The sequence below is a fragment of the Coloeus monedula genome, assembly GCF_965178545.1.
Source record: "Coloeus monedula genome assembly, chromosome: 13".
Taxonomy (NCBI): domain Eukaryota; kingdom Metazoa; phylum Chordata; class Aves; order Passeriformes; family Corvidae; genus Coloeus; species Coloeus monedula.
Genome location: NC_138793.1, coordinates 16,410,178 through 16,433,516, shown reverse-complemented (window position 1 = coordinate 16,433,516; position 23,339 = coordinate 16,410,178). Strand labels below are relative to the sequence as shown.

Below are 23,339 nucleotides of genomic sequence, written 5' to 3'. Positions count from 1 at the left end.
CACCTCCAGGGTGCACCTCCAGGGACATCCCATCCCACCTCCCACACCAGCACTCACGGGTGCTCCCAGCCACACTCACACAGGGACAGTGTCCCAGCAGGCTCCTCTTGTGACAACTGCAAATGCTCCAAGTGCCAGCACACAGAGGAAAGGGCAGGAGTTCAATGGTGGGGGGCACATCCTGCCACATCTAGGGATGTCAAAAGGTTGAACAGGACAGGTGAGAAGATGCAAATGCTGTCAGGTTATTTCTGACCATTTACAATCAGTACAGCTACTTATAAGCACATAAAAATAAAGTGAACCTAACCTTACATTTGCATTTTTGTTTAGTTATATTATGCTTATCTGAGAAAAGATTTAAATATGATTACTGGTCCATTACTGAGTTTGAAAAGCCTTGGGGAACAGTATAGAACACATACAGCCATCTGTAAGCTGCTCAAGCAGATGCGTGAAAACCAAAGACAAAACTTGCTGAGGCAACAAAAATGTCTTAATTCAATTTGCAATGCAGCAGCACAATCCCTGCATAACAACATTAAATTTGTCTAAGAATATGGGCTTAAATATCCTCTTTGTTCAGGTAGCTCCCACAAGCTCCCTGTGATCCAGGCAAGCAGGCAGTAAGTGAGCAAAATATAAAGAGTTGCAAGTTTCAGCTGGCCAGGAACGACTCATGCCAGACAGTGACAGATCTGTTCGGATGGGAACATCTGCTGCTACTGCTGAGGATACCAGGAATGCTTGGACCCAATCTATCCTATAAAAGGTTGGCGGATCTATGCCACAACTCAGGCCAAACTTACCAGTGCAAGCATGGTCTGTTCTGGTAAAAGCCCTCTTACACCACCGTAATTTACACCAGGCTCTCAAACTAAATAAATTAAACCAGGGCAATGGATCTACATTAAGGCAATTGCCAGGATGAAGAGTGCTACAAAAAAAAGTGCAGGTTTCTGGCCGATTTGTTACAGAAGAGAAAACCAAGAGCTAACCTGGCTCAAATATAACTGCTCTGGGAGGCACAGCAATATCACCTTGAGCCAAACCACACTTTGTCCTGTGGCGTTTTCTTCCTGAGGAACCCTCCTTTTCTCAGGCTCAGGAACATACCACAAGATGTTAGAGATATGCAGGGAGACTTCTGTGCTTTGTAAATGGCAGGATTTGCTCCAGGGGCACACAGAGGGATTAGATAAACCTGTACATATAAGGGAATTCTGTAGGAATTCACACAACCACCTCAGACCTCACTACCCTGAGAGCTACAAACCACTTGGCATTAAGCAGTTGAGGCAAGACCTCAGGAACCAAACTACCACAAAAATTAAGTCTTACTGGTCCCACAGACTGAAAATTTGAAAATGAAACAGGCCTTTATTTTTTTTCTGTACTTGCAGAAGCCACCCCATGGATCAGACAGGCAGGTGAGACCCATGACACCAATATCACTTCCATGTGTTTCTGTGCCCCTTCATGTCTTTTGTCCTCTCCCCACTGAAGCTGCTATCTTTGAGCTGCATGGATAATCCAGTTGCCAAATAACTAGTGGGAAAACACATCACTATAATTTACAAGTGTCCTACTCATACCCAGTCAGCCAAACAGCTTCCATGCAAAACTAAAAAACAGGTAACGCTCCTCTCTCTGTGGCTGCACAAATCCTTCAGCACACACAGACTCTGCTCACACCCAACCACCCCCTCACAAAGTCCATGCCTACTTATTTTCCTACTCACACCCTAAACTAGGCATTCATGCAAACCCTACACTTTCTGAACTCGCCCACCAACTTGCCCACAGCCACAGCACATAATGACACAGCCAGACACTGAAAATACCACATCAACTCATACTTCCATTGCCTCACTTCAAGTTTCACATAAGTTTATTTTTATTCCAAGTTTTACCTCTGAAATTACTTAATGGATTTTTCTGAGCTTTATATTGGAATTTTTCAAATGAGAGCAACCTGAATCAATTGGCATTTGGAGACTCCAACAGCCTGTGGCATCAGAGCTTTGGAATCAGCTACCCTTAAAATACAGGGGGAGGAAATTCTTGTGTCTCCTGCAATAACTGTTTATATAGAGGCCTAAACTGATTTTCTTTGAAAAACCAACACTCAAAATAAATGGGACTTGCACAGACTAGGTACAAGGTGGAGATTAATTTCATCTCCAAAAAGAGCCACTGAAACATTACCCTTGCCTGGAAACACAATGCTCCAACATTGGCAACCTACCTCACCAATTCTACCCAACGTGAAGATCAGCTGACCTAAGAGAGAGATCCTAGAGTGATAAAAAGAAGAGAGACAGGCAGCAAGTAAAAACTAGGCTCTTCAAAGGTAGGTAACAAAAATATGTTTCCTAATGTGCCATACAAGAACTAGGTATGTCTTTTTGGTTCTTTTACATCTTGAAAGCCTGAGGAGGAGACATGAGTAAGCTTTAAAAAAAAAAAAAAACAAAACAACAACCCCCCACTTAATCATATTTATATATTAATCCATGTAACCTACTTTCACACATAGTTAATGAGTTCCTTCATGAGATTTGAACCTGAACAATTTTGAGTTTAAAAAAACCACAACTCTAATGACTACAAGTTTTGTTGCTAACGTAGTTGTGTCTGGAGCTCTCATTCCTCACACACACTTAACCCATCTTTCCCCAGCACATTTTTCAGAGATTAACAAAATGCAATACATAAAGATAAAATTCTGTGAAAAGGCATTTCTCCATTGGATAATTTACAGTACCTTTTATTTAAGCATTTTTTTCACAGTAAAAAATTGACATTTCCTGTAAACTCACCCTGCTGTAACAGTAGAACAGCAGTTTTTCCAAGGACATGACCTCTCATCACCTACAGCAACTCTCCTAAACCTTAATGTCAGGCATATGGTCATCTACAATATGATGGCAAATGACCTAAAAAGCATTCAGGCATTTTGAAGAATATGAATCAATGGCCCGTTTCTATTTCACATCTTTGATTTCTTTGACCACAGTCTTCCAAACCTGCTTCTCAAGACAAGCAGTGACAAAAAATTATTAGTAGTACATAGGCTCCACCATGTCTTTTTTGCCAGTTCTTGGTGATCTTCCTTCTCTGTGTACGTTATTTCATTTTATACCTCAGCTCTGCTAGCTCAATCAGTGCAGAGAACTGTTTCTTTAAGTCTGTGCATGATCATTGCCATTTAAAAGTTATTCACAGCCTCATATCTATTTATTTTTAGCTTATTTTTGTACTTGAGAATGTTGAAGTTGTACTGCAATGGTCACCCAAAACACCATTTTGCCTAAAAGCAGATGATATGACACTGCAGAAGGTTATGTTTTTTTTGGACTGTAGCATAAAGAATCCCCATCCTCACCTACCACAAAAATGCAAATTTTATGACAACTTCACAGGAAGCAGCAGCTGGAAGAAATGTACAAACAGTACAAAAGTCTCCCACAGATTTATGATAATCTTGTGTTTAAATGGTGCTAAAGGTCTGCTCCTACTTTACACATGAAGACAAAACAAATGTCTTTATTACCTGCAAATGAGTGGACTTAAAAACCCTTTGAAATTAACCACTTGTACATTTTGTTTACCCACTCTGACATGCAGATAGGTACCATAACATCTCGTGGAGGGTATATTCTTTTCACCTGATGGCACTGGACTTGTCAGCACTGAGTGTGATGGGGTTCAAACTGGTGTCAGCAGGACTTTCCACGACCTGGGTTTCCCTGCACACACAGCTCAGGAGCAGCTGTTTGCCAGTCAGAAACCATGACTGTGCTAATGCAGCTCATCCTCCCCAGCACTCGCTGTCAAGTGGCACAGTTCTGACTGCACATGCTGGTGACACCCCTGCCAAGAGCTGCCAGTGATCCTGGCACGGTCAGCCTTTGTCCCTCTGGCAATTTCCAAGTGATGTTCTTCGATGTTGTGGTGGCACAAGCAATGGGGAGACAAACCTGTATTTTTATTTTTAATTTAGAAGCCAATGTACTTCAGAACCCATGACCACCACCTGAAGCCCTGTCTTGCTAAAAGACACTAAGGAAGAAAAAAATGATGCTGAAGTGCTGACTCGGTGCGGCCGAGGGACACACAAAGCCCAGCACCTCACAATGCCCCTGGGACGCTGCCCCTCGGCCGGACACCTCCCTCACTATCCTCACAGTTCATTCTTTAGGGGTTACTTGTTCACACCAGGCCCTTGGCAGCAATAAAGTTGGGGGGATTTTTCCCATGGTGGGTGACACAGGCTCTCGGAGCTGGGAAAAGCAGCGGTGTGATGCGGAGAACACGACGGGTCCTGCGGAGGGGCCCGGCGGCACCGGCCGGAGGCAAGGAAGCAGGGAAGGAGGGAAGCATGGAAGGAGGGAAGCAGGGAAGGAGGTGGCCCAGCCGCTGCTCCCACAGAATCACAGAATAGCTGGGGTTGGAAGGGACTTCTGGAGATCATCCAGTCCAGCCCTTCTGCCAAGGCAGGGTCACCTGGAGCAGGTGACACAGGAACGCGTCCAGTTTGGCTTTGAATGTCCGGGGCGGGAGATTCCACACCCTCCCTGGGCGCTCGGGCCAACTCCGGTCCGAGGCGCACCCGGGGTCCGCAGACCCGCCCCGCCGGCCTTCCCCGATTCCTTCATTCTCACACGCCGCGGATCCCGCTCCTTACATAACCCCGGCCCCCCTCCCCGAAGCGCGGCCCCTCCGAGCGGCCGGCCGGGGGCTGCGGGCCCGGCCGTACCTGATGTAGGGGCTGGCGGCCGCCAGGATGTTCTTCTGCACCGGGATCTCCTCGCCCTCCAGCACCAGGTGCGCGTCGCAGAACCGCGTCTCTTCCCGGAACGAGCTGAGCGCCCGCAGCAGCCGCGCCGGGTGCTGCGGGTCCGACACGGCGCTCGGGCCCGACATGGTGCTGCTGCTGCCGCCGCCGAGCCGGGCCGGGCCGGGCCGGCTCAGTCCCTGCCCTCACACCATGGCTGAGCGCCCGCCCGCCGCTGACATCATCTCCCGGCATCATCTCCCCGCGCCGCCCCGCGGGGGCGGCCCGGCCCGGCGGCCCTCGGGCACCGCGGCCTCTCCGCGGGCGGGGCGGGGACGGGACGGCCCGCGGCAATCTCGGCTTTGTCTCCTCACGGCTTTGGAATGGCTCTAAAGAGAAGGGAAGGGAGCTGGGGAAGGGGCTGGAGCACCAGGAGCGGCTGAGGGAGCTGGGGGGCTCAGCTTGGAGGAAAGGAGGTTCAGGGGGGGTTCTTCTCGCTCTCCACAGCTCCCTGGCAGGAGGATGGAGCTGCGGGGGGGTCAGACTCGTCCAGGCAACGAGAGACAGGACAAGAGGAAAGCTGCGCCCTAAGATGCGCCGGGGAAGGTTTAGGTTGGACATCAGGAGTAATTTTTTCACCAAAAGGGGTTAAGCATCGGAACGGGCTGCCCAGGGAGGTGGTGAAATCACCGTCCGTGGAAGTGTTTAAGGAAAAGCCTGAAAGTGGCATTCGGTGCCGTGGTCTGGGTTACACGGTGGTGTTTGGTCATAGGCAGGACTCGACGAACTCAGAGGTCTTTTCCAGTCTAATTGATTCTGTGATCCTGTAAAACTGGCCTTTCATTTATTTATTTGTTCCCTTACATGAGCTGGAGGTGAGCGTTACTGGTGTATGTGCAAGGAAAAGTAAGAGAACGAGAATTAAGTAGAGCAAGACTCATTGTGGCAGTGCCCCTTTCCACAGCTGCCCGCTGGAAATGTGGCCTTTTCCAGCAAAAAAGATCTTTAGGGCAGTTCACATGGTAAATTTTTATTACCGTGCTTAATTGCACATTAAGAGATTACTTGATTCCATCTGCTTTCTTAACAGCATCTAACATTTAAGCAGTGAAACTATTTGCACAGAATGAAAGTGTTTCACAAACTGTGATCTGCTCTAAAACAGACACCCCGGCGGTGCTGCCAGGAGGGACCAGCACAGCAGCTCGCTGTGCTCCCTGTGCTGACAGGCGCAGCAGCACTGGGATCTCCCAGCCTGTGGAACACCCAAGTTGATGTCGCGCTGCCCATTCCCTCATTGGGAAAATAACGTTTGCAGACGGCCTGATCTAGTAAAGCTGTGGAGGGTCACGTGCCTTTATTACTTGCATTTCAGTGAAATGTAACAAAATTCTATCGTTCATTCTGTTTGATGGTGTCTCCAAATCATTTTACCACTTGGAAAATGAATTAAGGTATCTGGAAGGGACCCTGTAGGAAAGAGAAATGAATGCCTTCACAAAGGGAGCTTTGTTCTTTCCGAGCTGGACACAATGCTGGTTTGTTCTGTAGATAGATTGCAGCTGGGACATCCTCACACATCACCCAGCAGTCCAAACCCTGCACCCAGGCCCTGGGTGAAGACTGTGCTCAGCCCTATTGGAGCCAGAGTTTACAGCTCAGCCCTTGCTGAAGTGCTCCCTGACTGGGAAGGGGTCACAGGGAGGAGCACCATGCTCCAGGTTTGTTGTGCAGCTCTGAACAAGAGTTTTTAGAAGCAGAGGATGTAGAACAGAAAGCCTAAACCCACAGCAATGTGCATGAAGTACCAGGAGCTTTGCAACACTTGTTGTTGTACATACCCATTTACAAATATTAGAAGGCCACTTTTTCTGGCTGGGGTATAATTATCCAGGATGTCAGGTGTAGGTTGAGGATCCAGAGGACACATTCCCAGCTCTCTTTGAGGATAATGAAGGCAGAGAGCACACTGCTCCTTGGCTGCAGGGGAAAGATGTATTTTGCTTGTCATTAATACCCAGGTAATTGCAGACCTAAGGGAGCAGTGGTTTAAATTCTTGCGAAAGCTGTCATTGAGTGGCCTGGTTATTAGAAAAGAAAGACACCGGTGTGTTTCCCTGCCTCCTGCACAGATTGTTGCAGAGGAAAACATTGTTGCATTTCTGGTTTTTAACTCGTCCTCGTAAACACTGTTTCTGCTTCCTCTTACTGCCTATGTGGGGCAATGGGACAAGGTGTAACAGAAAATATCCACTTCCAGAGAACAAATTAATTGTTATGCCTTGTTATTTGTTCCATTTAATGAAAGTGTTAACAAAAAAAAAAAAACCCAAACCAAAACAACAACAAACCAAACCACTCTATCAAGGTCCATTTGTAGCATCTCTGAGGTAATTATATGTATGCATACTCGTGGCCTGATTGTCTCCCTCAACTATGTATTTTTCTTTTAATGGAGATACTTATCTTTAGTATTTTTTATTTGCAGTCACTCAATCTAGATTTGTGTTAAGCCATTATAATAATTCTGTGAATTTTGCTGGGCTAATTTATGACTTAAATTGGTGCAAAAGAAGAATCAAACCTTTTTGGCCCTTGAGATTTCATTCATAGGAAAGGGTGTCAGAAGCAAACCAAATGCCACTCATTACCACGTGCCATGTTACCACATCAAAAAAACCCTACAAGCCTTGCAGCCACTTGGCAAAGCACATCTGCATTTCCCCTTGCTTCTGTCAGCCTAGAAATGATAGAGTGTGTTACCATATTCAGGGTAAATGTTTCATCAGATTGGTATTGCAACCACTAAAAACATTCTTTAACAAATTTGTGATTAGCTGTATGGTTTTATTCCTATTGTCTCTGCTGCAGGAGGATACTGGGATTAGCAAATGCAGATTTACATCACTGGTTTTTTCCTCAGGTTAAATACTGACCAAGGGAATATGTCACATTTAATTTAAAAAGCATACACAAGACAAGTTCTTATCATTTATTTTCTGCATTATTTCTACATAACGTAAATAACACATTTATTTTCTTAGATTACCGGTTGTTTTTATGATGAGTGTATCCCCTATCCTGTCATCTCTACCAGTAAATATTAGCTCCTCAGAAGTCAAGTAACTCCTGTATCCAAACCCATGATCATCCAAAAACAACCCTATGAGTACTAGAGAAGAAATTCTGGAGACAGACTCTTAGAAGGAAATCTATAACAATGGTTAGATTTTTGATTCATTGCCACCTTTTAATTCTAGAAATATATTTGTGGACATTTGTTAAATTCAAACTTTTTCAGATGAAAAGAAAAAACCCCAGAACTGATGCCAATATCATAAGTCAGTCTGCCCTTCCAGTACTGATTCCATATTACTTATAAAAATGGAATTCAATTTCTTCTTTAGAAGATAAAATTCTATTAAATACTAATGGTAATATGCTTTGAAAACACTAAAAGTGACTATTTCTGCAGAGACACTTTACTGAAGGGTTTCTTTCCATTTTATGGAACATGTAAACCTTTGAATGCCCAAAACTGCATATTTTAACTAGATCTGACCACAGTGTTGGGTTTTTTTACATTAAAAATACCCTGTATATTCTTTTTCCTAACAAAGTGCAAAAGCTTAAGCAGAGAAGCAGAGGTCTGGTTGTTACAGAGCAGACAGCAACAGTGGGTGATGTTTGTTCAGTTCCTGCTCTGCCACAAACACCTTTGGTAATCTCAAACAAGTCACCAAAGCCCAGATTCTCATGTGGTGGGGAAGCAGTGTATGACAACAATTTCATTCTGTTTCCTACCTGTAAAACACTGTGAGCAGCACAGACACTGAGAGAATGTGTGTGTCAAAGTGAGAGGCACCTCAGTTGTGTGGTGATACAGACAGAGCAGATGAACACCCAAAATGGATGGATGTGCACCTGGTTTACTTCATCAGTAAAGATGTCTCCAACAGCAAAGATATCTACAATGAGAAAATACAGTTTAAAGTAAAAAAGCTCTCACTTAAAGGAAACTCAATACCTCAAATCAGGAATACCCCCAGGGGGGTAAAAATGCCATTTCTGTAACACAACCAGTCACTCTGTACTTGGCACTTGAACTTTATGCTGAAGTGTGCTTTTTAATTTTGACTGTGAGTGAGAGTTGTGCACTTTTATTAGGAAGCATCTGGTACAGGCAATGATAAACACATGTGAGAACGTGGATGCTCCTAAGCAGACATAAAGCAAATGCTTAGTTATGGCAATAACAGCTTCTAGCTTCAGTTACTGTGGGGTTCAGATGAGGCCTAAATTAGATCTCTCACTCTTTCCCTAAACTGTTTGTTGCATGTGTCTGAGTGCTGCAAGCAATACACTGCCCTCATTCACATACATACTGCTATTAACAGAGACTAGTAGCAGTATCAAATACTACAATTCTTCTTATCTTTTACACAATGCAATCATCTAATTACATGAAATGCCGTGGCAGATATTCTGCCCAAGGAAAACAGATTTAAATACAAAGTGCTTAAGATTGAATGTCACTAAATTGAATGCTACATATAACTGTGTACTCTATCTCAATAAACTTACTTGGTTTTGTCAACATAAAAGCAAAAAATACACCATGAAATTATTAGAAAATATGGGTTTAGGCTCTGGATAAGAAAAATGTAGCACCTCAGCATAATACTTTGGTTATGGTAGAGTTTAAGAAATCAAGCACCAAGAGAATACATTGACATGGAGTATTGGTATCATAGTAGATAGTTTAACATGGGGTTTTCTGGCAGGAGACAGCTTTCATAGTCAGCTGCAGTCTTGCAACAGCCCGTGGAAGTTACATGACCTGCAGACGTGTGACTCATGCCATGTGTCACCCTATGAATACAGTACTTCATTTGCTCAGAAAGCTTTATTCTACTCAAATAAACATTTCTTGTTACCTTTGTCTCCTATTCCCTGCCCCACAAGCTGTATTCAACATCAGGACTTCATATTGATAATTCTTCTTTTGAAAAGTGATATACGAGTTGTGTATACAATAATTTGTTTTAAATTTCTATGTCTTATAAGAGATTATATATAGATATTGAAGAGGTTATAAGTAGTCATTTCTTATCATAAGAGAAGGCTGTTCCTAAAGGATATTATCCCATATTCAGTAGAAGGTTATCTCAGTCTGTGCAATAAAACAAATGGATTTTACTCAGTCTCAGTTTTCACAACTTGCTCTGGTATAAACATTCCGTGCAGGTCCATATGCATTTCCACATTTACTGTGGCCCGACCCAGCTCTGTGAATGTTTTAGCATCCAAGACAAGTAGGAAAGGTGCTTCCTTTGGATCACTCTTCACAACACAGGTCAGAACAACACCTGTGACATACAAATAAAGAATTAGAAACACATAAATGTTTCACCAAGCACAAGAGATAACCCCATCACACAGAGGAAGCATTAACCCAGCTTTCTTGACTAAGAAGATTGAAACTTGTAAGATTTAATACAAAACTCATGTAACCTCAGCTTTCAGAATGTTTTCATTATTTTACCATCATCCTCTTCTTTTGCATCAGGGTTGGGAACAAAAACGGGCTCGGATGGCCAGCAGTGGTCCTGTCCCCAGTGGAGCATTTCCTTTGTCTGGGTATTTAATTTTGCAATCTAAACAGTTGTGACAAGAAAAGAAAAATGTCAGTGACCCTGACAGTGCTTTTTTCCAAAGGTACAACATGAACAGACTGCTGGTGGGGGGAACCAATGCTAAGAGCTAAGGCAGGTGTCATCACAAGAAAAAACACCTGGAAAATGTTAAATTTTGGAGTCACATTTTGTGGCTATACAATCACACAATGTTCTTTTTGTTTCATTTCATTAGATTACAATTGCACCTTTCATTTATGGGTGTTTAGTAGTTCACAGATGCTAACAGATCCCAAGAGACCCTTCACTGAAAGTAATGCCCCTCACTATGAAGAGTCCAAGACACAGAATATTTAAGTGGCTTGTTCCAATTCATTGAGATTCTGTAGTAAAGCAGGAAACAGGATTTAATCTTGCCATTTTCTAATCCTGTGAATTATTTTCCTTTTATTGCTGCTTCCATATTTCTCAAGGCCTTCTACTGTGCAGTAGGGTACATAGCCAGAAAAAATGGCTGTTCCTAGTGAGGTGTAAAGATTGAACCAGGGGTGCAGACACTGGTGTTTACTGAAGGAACAGAGTGTGGATTTTCATCCCATTGAGTGGCCAAACCAATCTCCAGAGGGAATGCCTGGCATTTTCAGTTCAATTCCATTAAGGCCTTTTCTTTACCCATAGAGATACAGTTCTATTCTTTTCCATTTTGATCTTTAGCCAAAAACCACAAAAGTGAATCTATTCAAATTACTGGAGGAAGAATTTGAAAGAATTCTCTCTTCTAGCTAAGATGACAGCACTTTCACTGACAGACTTTACCTAAGGATTAGGTTGTTGTGCTTGCATTCATTAAACTGCAACTGATGTGAAAAAAGATCCTCCTACCAGCATTTTTTATTATATTTGAGTCAAGCAGAGATTATCTACACTGTAAATCACGAACTTGCAGGTTTGTTTGAGTTATTGTCAGATGTGCTGCAATAAATTTTCTTGCATCATGCAGAAATCCAGCTTTGTTTTGTAATCAGTAATGGTAATTATATTCAAGAACCAAGTGACTTCATTTTGTGCTGCCTTGTAGTCACACAACAAGAATTGTAAAGTGTGATTTTGTCTGTATAATACTTGTACCTTTAAATATAAATACTTTTCCCTTTAATCTATTTGTACTCTAGGCTGTCTCCTGGCATCAAGCACATGTAAACAAAGCATTTGCTACCTCAAATAGAGAACTAGCCAGCAAAATATAAAGCTTTCCCCAAAATTAGATATTGTTTTAATATTTGAAATGTCTTAGGTAGCATTGCAGTATCTTATTTTTCTGTTAGGCTTCCTAAAGGGAAAAAGTATTAAATATATATATGCATCTAATACTTCTTTTTTTTACTCTCTCCTATATAGTTCTTGGCACATGACAGAAGGTTCAGCCCAATTTAGCAGACAAGTGAAGGTCTCAGTAACTCTTCAAGAGACTTTGTAGGAATATAAATCTGGAGGAAGACGCCTGAGTTCATTAATACTTTATGAGGGAAATGGTACAACATGAGCTTATGAGAATTTAGGCATTTCATGTTTCTTTGCATGTGAATGACCCACCAACAGGAAGACACTGACTTTGTAAATGTTAATTATACCTTTGTAGGAACTGGACTCCACTGGACTTCTGTTGCAAAGACATACTTGTATTTTTTGCCATTATAGTCATAGTTGATGCGAGGCAGTTCTATCCCTGCATAAAATAAAGTTCAAGACTTAGGAACAAGAGGAGAAAATAACCCAAAAGCAAATCTTTATAGACATACCAATCTTCAGGAAGTTTGGCCCTGTGAAAAACCTTGACACTACTTAATAAAAGTGTTGCATAGATTTTGTATATATGAATTTCTAAGAAGCTGAAGATGGTATTAACATAAGTAAGCCAGGGTCATTAATTCAAAAGGCAATAGTTTTTCATTCATTAGACTGGAATTTGTAAGGGTTTTTCTGGTTTGCATTTTTTTCTTTCTTTATAAATCCATGATGTGAACAAATGGGATAGATTTGGAGGCTACCATTCTAAGAAATTACTTTCACCTTAGGTAAACACATATTTACATATTCCTGCTATTATCCCCTGATAAAAGGTTAAAAATCCGCTTTCAAGGACAATCTTTATAAAATGCAGCTAAACCTGAAGTACTACTGATAACAGACTTATTTAACTAAAATTACTCTTGTAACAGGTAGATTTGCAAGCCATATTAATAGCTGTGAGATCAGACTTGGAATCCTGTATTAATACAAAACTGGTGCAACTTCAGATATTTAAAGGATGTGTCTCACCTTCACATAGTGTTTCATGTTGGCAATAGATGGTCCCATCTTTCTCCTTTACAGCAGTTGCAGTAGAGGCAAGTCTGACTAAATTAGAGCCCACCTCAGCATCCTGAAAGAGACGAATGCTGAAAACGTCACGGATCTCTAAAAACATGCTTCTAATTTAGATTTTTCATCAGGTTTGATATTAATATTAACAATTTGGGGATTAAACAAACAAGCTTCAAGAAGATCATTCTTATGGCATTTTAGATTCTGAGGTTTTCATTAGAAATCTTGTTGCACTCAGAGTGTTTTAATATAACATAGAATAATTATCTTGAATCACACTGAGTCCTTAGAAAGGTTTAGATACACATGATTATAGTCCAGAAGTACCATAAATTTGAGAATTTAATGAATGAAGATGGGTTGCAAGGAATGAGGTATTAAATTTCCACTAGAAGTCACCAAGGTTAGGCTTTTGCACCTGCTAAAAATCAAGTGCAAAAATAGGTGTGATATACTCTTTAATGTCCTACTGCTTAATTCTTAAGACTGAAGAACAACTGGTGTGATCCAGAGCATCCTTTGTCATTGCTGCAGAGCTGTTTCTGAGACAAGAACAGAGCAGCAAGACTCTAGGGTGTAGAAAGAAAAAGTAATATCCATTCCAAAGGTATCAGGCAGAAACTTGCCCAAGTTGCTGGGCAGTATAAAATCTTCCCTGCAAACAATGATGTAAAATGATGTTTTAAATTAAACTGAAAGATAAAATCTTTTCTTTTCCTGCTTATATATCACACTTATGTGAAATATTCTAATTTTAATAGAACCATTGCAACAGCTGGGAGCGTGTGTGTATTGTATGTGGGCTTCCAGTGAAGTGGAAGAAACAGATTGTGCAAAACCTCATGCATACTCTTGCAGTTAACAGCCAAGTGGATATATGTGCTTGTGTTTGATGACATTTAACAAATTATCTCACTGTTAACAAAATTCCATGTTCTTCACATCCCTGTTCTCCATAGTGGATGGTGTCAAAACCTGGATCCACATAACCATGTCCAGCTGCCCACTGCCATTTCTCACAGGACATAAAAAACCCAAACCTCCTGCACATTTTGGGTATCACAGAATCAGAAATTTGCACCTAAGGGCTGGCAACTAAAAATTCACCTGTTATTCACACTGATGAAATTTTAAATAACTGATTTACACTGAAAAATTTTTAAATTACTGATCAAAGAACAAGTTAAAAACCCATCTTCTTTCTACCTTGTCGTACTGCAGAGGAACCACAAATCGTTTGCAGGTTGGAATGGAGGTAAGCTTGACGTTCTCTTCAAAGTCTTTATCCAGGTTTTTTAAATAAAACATGTCATATAAGCTATTGTCTGTATAGGCAATAAGATCAAAAATAATGTGGCCATCCTCCTCATAAGCATTTATGTGGTGAAAAAACACCAAAGCATCAGTATAAAACTTGGTGGACACTTCTTTTTTAGTCTTCCTGTCTATAAAGTGAAACCAAGTCTGAAAGAGAGAAAACATTATTTAAAACCATTCAGAATCAGCAAATAGTTATTCAGAAAACTGTTTTCTAATGATAACAATCAACATTCGAATCACTGTGTATTTGTAATGAAGGATATCAAGAACTCAGAGTTTGCTGCTAGGAGACAAGGAGTTCCAACCTGAAGACCAAAACACACAGCAGTAAAATGAGTGTGGAACAGCTTTAAGCCCATTCTACTGTTGCAAATTACTATTTGGGCTAGGCTGAGGGTTGAAGTTTTCCAGAAAAGCCTGGAAAATCCCCTTCTCTCTTTTTAAGTTAAATAAATCTGCCTTGGTCGAGAGTTTCTGTGGTGCTGGTTCCCTGTACCTCAGCAAGACCCACATGTTGATGCCCAGAGCATGTGGAAATAAGATCCTCAGAAAACAGTATTTTCCCTCAGTTGCCATAGTGAAAGACTCTCCTTTTGCTCAGTGCAGGCTTTTCCACCAGTCTGGCTCTCTGTCACATGCAGTGCACCTGGAGCAGATCTCACCCACCACAGACAGCATTTTGTTTGGACCAGGAGCAACTGGGTCTGTCTCGGATGCTAGTGCAGGCTGGAATTTCTCTGCTAGCACAGAGTATTTCTAGAAATGCCAAACTATCCTCTCTCTCAAGAGCTTCAGCATCAGATATTTATTTGAGAAATTTCTGGATAATGGGAGGCAGTATTCAAAAACATATGGCTTCTAAAACAAACCTGTGCAATGTGAAAGTCAAGGTTTGAAAAAAAAAGAGTGACTACTGAACTGAATGAAGCAGATGAAAAACAGAACAGCGTGGAGGAGGTCACTGGCCTGCATGACTCCATTGCTCAGCAGTAGGAAAAATACCTTTTCATCCTTATTATAGGCAAGGCAGGAAGCCCAGTTCACACCTCGGATGTAAGCAGTTGCCATTTTGACAATATCCAGTCTGAAGGGCTGCTCTATGAAGATAATGTAATTCTCTGTGAGTCCAAAGCTGTGGTAGTAGCTGGGGTGGAGCAGAGAGTGAGAAGGGATGGAGCAAACCACTTCCAGGTGCTTGAAACAAGACTTCTTCTTTTCTTTTTCTGAATACGAATGATAAAAATTCAAATTATATTTCTAATAAATTCCATTCCAAACTTGTGCTTGGATTTCTCCCAGGCAGGGAAGAACAGGTTCCTCTCAGTTTTATTTGCATTTTCCTGTTAAGAAAGTGGTTTGTTTACTCCTGTATAATAAACACAGAACTTAGCATGCAAGAAGCAACGCAGTGAAATCACAATGCTGGATCCATTCAGGCAGAGCCCCCTCATCTCGGGATTTGATTCCACTGGTTACTGTTTTCAGAAGTTCCAGCACGGAGGAGAAATATGTTTAATTAAATCAGCAGCTTTAAAAAGGGGTTCAAATGCCCCTGGCTTTTTTAACTTCTAAGGAGATGTTCCCAAATTTGAGCCCCGGCTAGAAATTGCAAACTGATCTTTCAGCTGTGGAAGGCCTCTCGATTGTTCAATAAGGGACAAGCAACACAATAGCAGCTGATTTTAAACAACAACACACACCAAAAAAGATTATCTCAAAGGAAAAAGAGCAAGTGATTTGCTCTGTGAACAATGGACAGTGTTTCAGCAAGGGCCAGTGTTCTCCAGGTTAGACAGAAATTAACTCTATGTTAGGTTTTATTTGGTATCATGCTTCCCTATAATCATAGTATCAGCATTTTAAGAGAATTTTTGTTTACTAAGGAATTAAAATTTACAATCTCAAATTATATGTGCTGCCCTATAGGGAAAATTGGTTTAGAACCTTCATCTAAAAGTAAGGTCCTTCCTACTGAAATGCCCCGTTTACACAGTACTCAATGTGAGCCTTTGTAAGAGCACATGCCCAGACAGGTTAAGCAGTTAATATGAAGTTTACAATAAGTTGAAATTAAGAAAATGAACACCATTAGTTACTGGCAGAGCTGTATCATCACCCTTGCCCTTTGAAGAAAAGAAATTGCTAACAAGTTTCTAGAAAATAACAATAATAGACGTATCTTACCTGGTACAGAGGAAGGAATCTTAAATAGAACGTATTTTGTCTTCCCTTTATCAACTATTGAAGTGCCCATGTTGAGAACATTTCCAGCACTGTCATAGTGGGGGTGAGAAGTGGCCAAATTTACAGCTACATATTTGTTGTAGTCAACCTGGAAAATGATACAATAAGTGATTTGGGAGATGTGCAAGAGAATGAAAAATGATCTCAGCTAACACCACAAATGCACCAGCTTTTTACCCCTGTTGGCCTTATATTGGCACCCCATTTACAAATGGCTTTGAAATTTAAATAATTAAACCAAATGACTTGTCTAGGTATTCAAATTATTTCCTTATTCAAGGCTAAAACAAGTTACAGAATCTGAGTTACAGTCACCCCTCCCTTGAAGCCACAGAACATCAGGGAGGATTAGCTAAGCAAGTTACTCTGCAAATGCCCATTTCACCCTGAAAGCAGTTTATTTAACAGGGCTGACTCTGGCAATCTGCTGGAGCAAAAAGATTTCTATTTTATCTAAAATTTGGAAGTTGTACTCAAACTGCAGTGCAGGCTAGAAAAAAACCCGATGTATATATTTCAATATCTCAAGTTTTCATTTTAATAGTTAAGTAATATCTTACATAAGGTCCTTGAAAAGTAGTCATATAACTGACCTACTGAATTTTTAATTATGTAAATAATTTCGTAACTACAGATACATAATAATGGCAATCATCCAAAATAATCATGTAACTGTGGTATTATTCCTGCAACCTTGCTAGATTATGTACAAGTGAAATTGGTCGAAGCCCAGCTCTTCCCAAACTAAACAGAATTTAAATTTGAACTCAGGAGTTCTTAAAAGATATCTTTTATCTTTTGGTATGTCACTATTTCAATTTACCACGTTTTCAAAAATAAGGCAACAGTAGAAGAAAAGTATTTTGTGTCCTGCACATGTTAAAGGATCTTTATGAGACAGCCTGAAATTTATTCACCAGCAGACAAGGAACCAGAATGACAGATGGTGGTTTGTACCTTCTCCAATGTCTCCAGAGTCTGTGGATTAATTTTCCTGATGAAGTTAGTCTCGCCAGTAGCATAGAAATCATCCCCAGCTTTCATAATGTTGATCAGACAGTTGTCTGTGAACTCAGGAATGGTGTGAGACAAATAGGAGAATGCCCTGTCCAGAGGGAAATTTCATTAGAGCCACAGAAGCCGGAGCTGCTTTTCCCCCACACGGAGCACAAGTGACCCTGCAGTGCCACAGACCTGGGGCTGCCTCTCCCTGCTGTGCCCACTGCTGGCAGCTCCCTGGAAAGGGTGGGAAAGCAGAGGAGATGGATTGTTTCCTTGGCCTGGGTGAGGGTTAAGGACATGCAAGCAACTGTTTTACCACACACAAAAGGGCATCCAGGCCCATTCCCACTGTCAGCTCTAGGACATGCACTGGTTTATCAGGTGGGTTAATTACATACTCTCCTGTGCTGTCTTGGGAAAATTTGGCCTACCAGTTCCTACCCAAAAGCTGGTGGGTTTTTCAGTGTATGCCTTCATAAAATAGATGGATTCATATATTCCCCAAAGGAATATTTTTGTTCCCAGTGAAATTCCATAGCACAATTATGATTTCAAGTAAGATTGAACTTCACACATGGGCTTGACAGTCTTCTTTATCGGTGTATGATTTCATCATAGTCACTAGAAGCCAAGACAAAGTTTCTATAACCCTTTTGAACATAAAATGCCAGAGATATTCTTTTACTGCTAGAAGAGGGAAGAAAATCTTATCTCAGGGGAACAATTTACAACATATCAGTTCTTTTGCAATAACTGTCTGTGTATGTGTCCTTACCAAACACCAGGTTCGAGGTCACTAGAGGTAGTTCAGCCAGGAAGGAGGGAAGGGTGACCTCTTTGCACTTCTTAGGGAATCCCTACAGCCAATTTTACAAGACTGAGTATAACATGATGGCCTACACCTCACCTCTCCATAAAACCATCTTTAATCAAAAAGTTTTCTGATTTTTTTTTTCAGTTATTGATGCTTCTCTTTTTTTGTTGAATAGACTTTGTATCAATACCTTCCCCATCTCTAAATCTTTTTCATTCTTGGTGCTCGTCCCCTTACACAGTATCAAAACATTTCACTAACACTGGAGAAAAGAAAATGTTTGGTTTTTATATAATCTACTTGTGTTACTGAATAAAGCAGGCAATATTGGTGATAAAATGAATTTAAAATATTTGCCTTAGACTAACCCATAGGCAGTACATATCTTTTGGCCTTTTCAATATTTAGCAATTGTAAATTTACAAATCAAATGTTGTACTTGTACATATGTGTCAAGGGTAAACAGAAAGACATCTGTGCTGAAGAGAGAAGTAGATAGAAGAATCTTGTTGGGAAAAGCATTGCTTACTTGGCAAATATGTTTTTGCATGGATCTGGATAAGCCATAGTCCCAAACTCAGACACGACAATTCTGTTTGCTTCTATGTTGCAGTTGTATGTGTCACTTCGGAGATATTTACTTCTATAGTAAACTTCACCTGAGGAAGAACAAACAGGTTTCAGTTACATTTTATACTTAGTCCTTCAAAAAATTAGCCAGAGCCAGAGTTTCTCAAGCAGCTGTCCTTTAGCCAACAATAGTTTGGAATGAAACCAATAACATCCCTAACCCCCTGTCCTAAAGGCTTTATAGCTGCTGAGATTGATAACAATTTGTCAATTTGACAATTCACTGACTCCCACTACTAATACTGGGGTACTTCTGAGGAGAAAGGAGGGATTTGGGTAAACTGTTCCAGCAAAATAAAACAATGTGTGCAAAAATGACTAATTATACAATCCATTTATGGGTGGTGACAAATTTCCTTTATTGGCAAAATTTAGTAACAGACTGTTTGAAGGAATCAATGTCTGTCCTAAACAATTTAATGAGCCACTATACTTGAACTAACTGAGCTCGGTTTGCTTTAGGTAAGTAAGATGTACTGGCAATTTAAAAAACACTGATTATTTCTTTATAGGTTATTTTGTTAAGGGTCTAGAGCAGGACAGGCAAGAGATCCTGCAGTTGCATTAAATGCTTCCAATCACAGAAATGGAAACAAAAAAGTAAACATTAGGATTAGAGGATGACAGGAGTAAATCCCATTTTTTTTATAAATACATACTTTTTGCCACAAGAATCCAGGTGTAAACCATCCTGTCTCACACTGTGAAACAGCTCAATGGGTAAAAAATGCTTTAACTGAAAAAAAAATTGAATTGTTTAGGATAGAGGAGCTGCCTGGTTTTCCTCCATAAGGATGACAAGCAGGAGGAGAGACTGTAGGGGTGTCAAATATACTAAGTGAGGTTTGACATGTGAAGTGACACAGTGGCCCAGTTTCTCTCCTGGCAGCTGTTATAGCTGCAACCAAATCCCAAAAGGGGAATGCTAGTCATCCCTGAAACTGGGCTGTTCATCCACAGCAGGAAAACCTCTGGCTATTACAGTACTTGTGGCTGATCCTTTCAAAATAATAGAGGTTTTCTTGCCCTGCAGTGACCTGCCCAGAGCTGGGTTTCTGCTGTCCTCGGGTGACAACAGCACTGAGCTTTGGCACTGCAGAAGAAAGGACAATGTAACATCTCCCTGCAAACAGCCCTGCAGAGACACTCCAGCTGCTGCTGTGAAGGGTGAGGTGTGAGGGGGTGTGTGGAGAGACTTTCCCCACAGCAGCTCCCCCCTCACGCACACACTGCTCTGCAGACAAAACCCAAAACACTCCAATCCAACTCTGAACAGAATTAGCAACATAAGGCACCAAAATGTGGAAAATGTGGGTTGTTGAGTTCCTTTCAATCTGATCTGAAACAACTTACCATTTTTAAATGTAAAGCTGTGCAGCAGAGCCAGCCCATCAAACCAATGGTTGTACTTGCTGTCCCCTATCGTGTGCATCCCTGGGCCATTTCGGAGGAGGATCCCTTGCAACCAAGTAGGCAGCTGCCCTATAAACAGAAAGAAGTTATCAGCATCCATTCATTTAGGTGAGGGGAATGTTCCAGGACAGGTTTCCTAACAGCAGAGGCTTCATGTAGTCAGACAGACTGTTGGTGTGTCAAGATTTGCTGTACCATATAATGTTATTGGACTTTGGGTTAACTAAAATTTCCCCTACTCAAAAATGTGGCACGAGTGACATTCTGCATGACTATTGCTATCTGAGATTACTATAAGAAAATGAGATTGCTGGAATGTAATTTATTAATTATCAGCAAGTAAATAAAGTTGAACCTTTCTTTCCTGCACTCAGATTTTACAGTGATAAATTTAAACCCTTTTATTCATGCCAGAAAAAACTAGAGCTTATCAGAAATAAACATATTTTATAGGTTCTATGACTTGCATTGGCTTTCAGCACATCAGCTTAGACTTCAGGCTAAATTAATTCCACAAAATGTTTCATTAATTAGATTACACAGCATAAAGTCGTGTCATTTGGGGAGTGCTTTTGTGACACTTGTCATAATGTAGTGTTTTGTACACAAATAAAGTATAGGAATATTGTACTGAAAATGTGTAAGTGCTGTTGAGATTTGAATCATAAATGTTCCTCATCAAATCCCTGCAAGAAATGCATTAACTACTACTTGACTCACAGAATAATAACAATTAAAGAATTTCAAGAGGGTTAAAGAGATGAACAAAGGCATATCAGATATCAAATAAAAAGCTTAACTTCCTTCTTTGTGCATATGACTCCTGAGTGAACATTTAAGATCACATACTGCTTCTCCAGACAATTCTTGCATTGGATATTGCCTCTGCATGAAAAGCTCTTCAGAACTTATATTTCTCCTTATAAATTAGTTTGTGATGCCACATTGATTATGTTGACACACTTTCTTGTTAAAACTCCTTTACAACAGCTGGAAATGTCTTCCTATGGACCTTAAATTTGAACTTGTTCCAACCCCTGCCAGGTCCACTAGACCAGGCTGCTCAAAATCCCATCCAGCCTGTCCCTGAAAACTTCCAGGGATGGGGCACCCATCATTAGGGCACAACTCCATTAGGGTTACAGTTCTGGAATACACAAGGAACATAAAAAATTGTTTGCATGACAGATGAACTTTCATCATCATCATCATTTTTTCTGTTGTTGTTGTTATTTTCTAGAAGAGCCTGGAAAACTAAACCTTACTTCCCTTTCTAACACAAGGAATTCCAAAGCAATAACCGCAGTACATTTTTGTATTTGATAATTTTGCTGGAAAAGATAAAAAAATGAAAAAGATATTTTTAAAGCACAGTGGACTTAATGCAGCTTTTGAAATTCCTGGTTCAATTCCATGTAATTTCTGGCATAATTTCAGTACAAAAACAAAAGGAGCAAAGGCTCATCTAGTGAGGTTTTCAGATAATTCATCTTAGTGGGAATTGAGCATTTCTGTAAATCACACAGGGTACCAAATCAGCATCTAAAAGTGCTTATATAGCTTTAAAAATGTGGACCTTTTTCTTTTCTGTAGTGTGTGAGGACACATTAGCAACACACTGAAATCCCCAAATATGGATTTTATGGACATTTAATAACTATTGTAACAACAGAGTCTCAGAAAATCACATCTGTAGGAGAGCATGGGTGAAATTGCAGCTGATGATAGAAGTGTGATAGATATTTACAGTGTACATATTGAGTAACAAGGAGCCAAAATACTGGCAGAGCTCAGGACTACCAAAATATTTAAAGGGGTCATAGTTCTCTTTAATTTTCTTTTGCAATGAAGCAATATTTTGTATGTATAACTTTACTTTCTGAAATATGCCGTCTTTGTTCAAATAAACTATTTCATAATACAGATCAGGTCTGATAAATTGTTGTTTGCAAACAACTTCAAATGTTTTGATAATAAGTTGTTATCTTGAGGGACAAAAAAAAAAGATTGAGAGGCATAAACCCATAAAGGCATAAAATAATTCAAAGGTATTAAAACAAAGCACTTTGTCTGACTCAACACAAAATCTTTTCCAATTCAGTCACCAAACTGAACAGTAACAAGGCCCTGCAAGTTTTAATCATCATCTCTTTAAGTTCTGGTACTTGGGAAGTGTCATTAGATTCCTACAATTTCTTGGACTACAACACAGAGAAGATTTACTAAATAAGGATTTGCAGCAACAAGCCTCTCCTGTAGCTGTAGCAAAAACTCTTCCATAAAGTAAAGAAATTGGGAAAAATAACAGGTTGGTCGAGTGTCATCCTTAGACAGTCACTTTAATCTGTCTTGCTGAAGAATACTCTGCAGTTTCTCCCGGATTATCTTCTAAAACCTCTTTTTAACGCTACCCAGTGGCATTCAGTACTGGTACTTTGCTACCTGGGAGTGCCACTGCTGAAGAGTCCCGAATTTAGAGACCCTTCCCGGGAGCTCCGGAAGAGTCGAGGGCAGGGAAGGGTCACAGAAATCGAAAGCCAGAGCAGAGTCGTGGGGGAAGGGATGTCCGAGATGGAATCCCGGTCTCTTCCTCACCACCAACTTCAGTGAGTCCTGTTCAAACAGACTTTTGAAAAGTACACAGAAATTCTCATGGAGTGAGAAGAATCCCCCAGGAGGGTCACAAATATTATCTGAGCTCAGTCCTTTAAACAAAGTTCCCTTGCGCCTCTCTCTCAGTTTCCCTTTCCAGTGCTGCGTCGGGCGAACAAGAGTCACAGTTTTTACGGATTGGAAAACACCAAAATAGCGGCATGTTTTACAATAGATTTTCTTCCACTTACCCTGCACCTCAGCTTTTATGGGCTCTGGGTGTTCTTCCTTATTCCTGCCATATAGCGTATCCATCTCTGACGAAATTCCCAGTGCCTGCGCTCTGCCCAGCCGCTTCTGCAGGCGCGGTTGTCCCCCCCCCGTCTGGGCTAAGGACGGGTCTTTCCTGTTACATATAAAGATAAGGTCAAAGTGCAGCGTGAGCTGGTGGCCAGTGGCTTATAGATTGACAATTTATAATGGCTGATCTTTAATCCCTAGCACATACACTCTAATTCTTGCACGTTCTCATTAAAATTAACTC

The 23,339-nt window shown here is 40.9% G+C and overlaps 2 protein-coding genes across 2 annotated transcripts in view; both read right to left on the bottom strand.

Moving 5' to 3' along the window:
- The window catches only part of GAN (gigaxonin), a 41,133-nt gene extending 36,164 nt beyond the window's left edge, over positions 1-4,969 (bottom strand). The window contains exon 1 of the mRNA XM_082290032.1: positions 4,763-4,969. Coding sequence (XP_082146158.1) covers positions 4,763-4,929 — 167 coding nt within the window. The 5' untranslated portion in view covers positions 4,930-4,969. The remainder of the gene's footprint in view (positions 1-4,762) is intronic.
- A 2,784-nt stretch (positions 4,970-7,753) lies between these two features.
- On the bottom strand, positions 7,754-23,164 carry BCO1 (beta-carotene oxygenase 1). The gene is made up of 11 exons (XM_082289991.1): positions 23,047-23,164; positions 20,144-20,272; positions 18,690-18,819; positions 17,302-17,449; positions 16,285-16,432; positions 15,103-15,323; positions 13,987-14,244; positions 12,736-12,838; positions 12,048-12,142; positions 10,326-10,437; positions 7,754-10,149 (listed from the first exon to the last, which is right to left on the bottom strand). The coding sequence occupies exons 1-11, from the start codon at positions 23,108-23,110 to the stop codon at positions 9,977-9,979; spliced, it is 1,581 nt and encodes a 526-aa protein (XP_082146117.1). The 5' UTR covers positions 23,111-23,164; the 3' UTR covers positions 7,754-9,976.
- Positions 23,165-23,339: the final 175 nt, after the last annotated feature.

Bases quoted from the DNA above. Each gene is read 5' to 3' on its own strand.
- BCO1 (XM_082289991.1), bottom strand. From the start codon at position 23,110: ATGGATACGCTATATGGCAGGAATAAGGAAGAACACCCAGAGCCCATA. The intron at 20,273-23,046 runs GTAAGTGGAAGA...TTCTGTTTATAG, and splicing joins CATAAAAGCTGAGGTGCAGG to GGCAGCTGCCTACTTGGTTG. The intron at 12,143-12,735 runs GTGAGACACATC...TATTTTATGCAG, and splicing joins ACATGAAACACTATGTGAAG to GGATAGAACTGCCTCGCATC.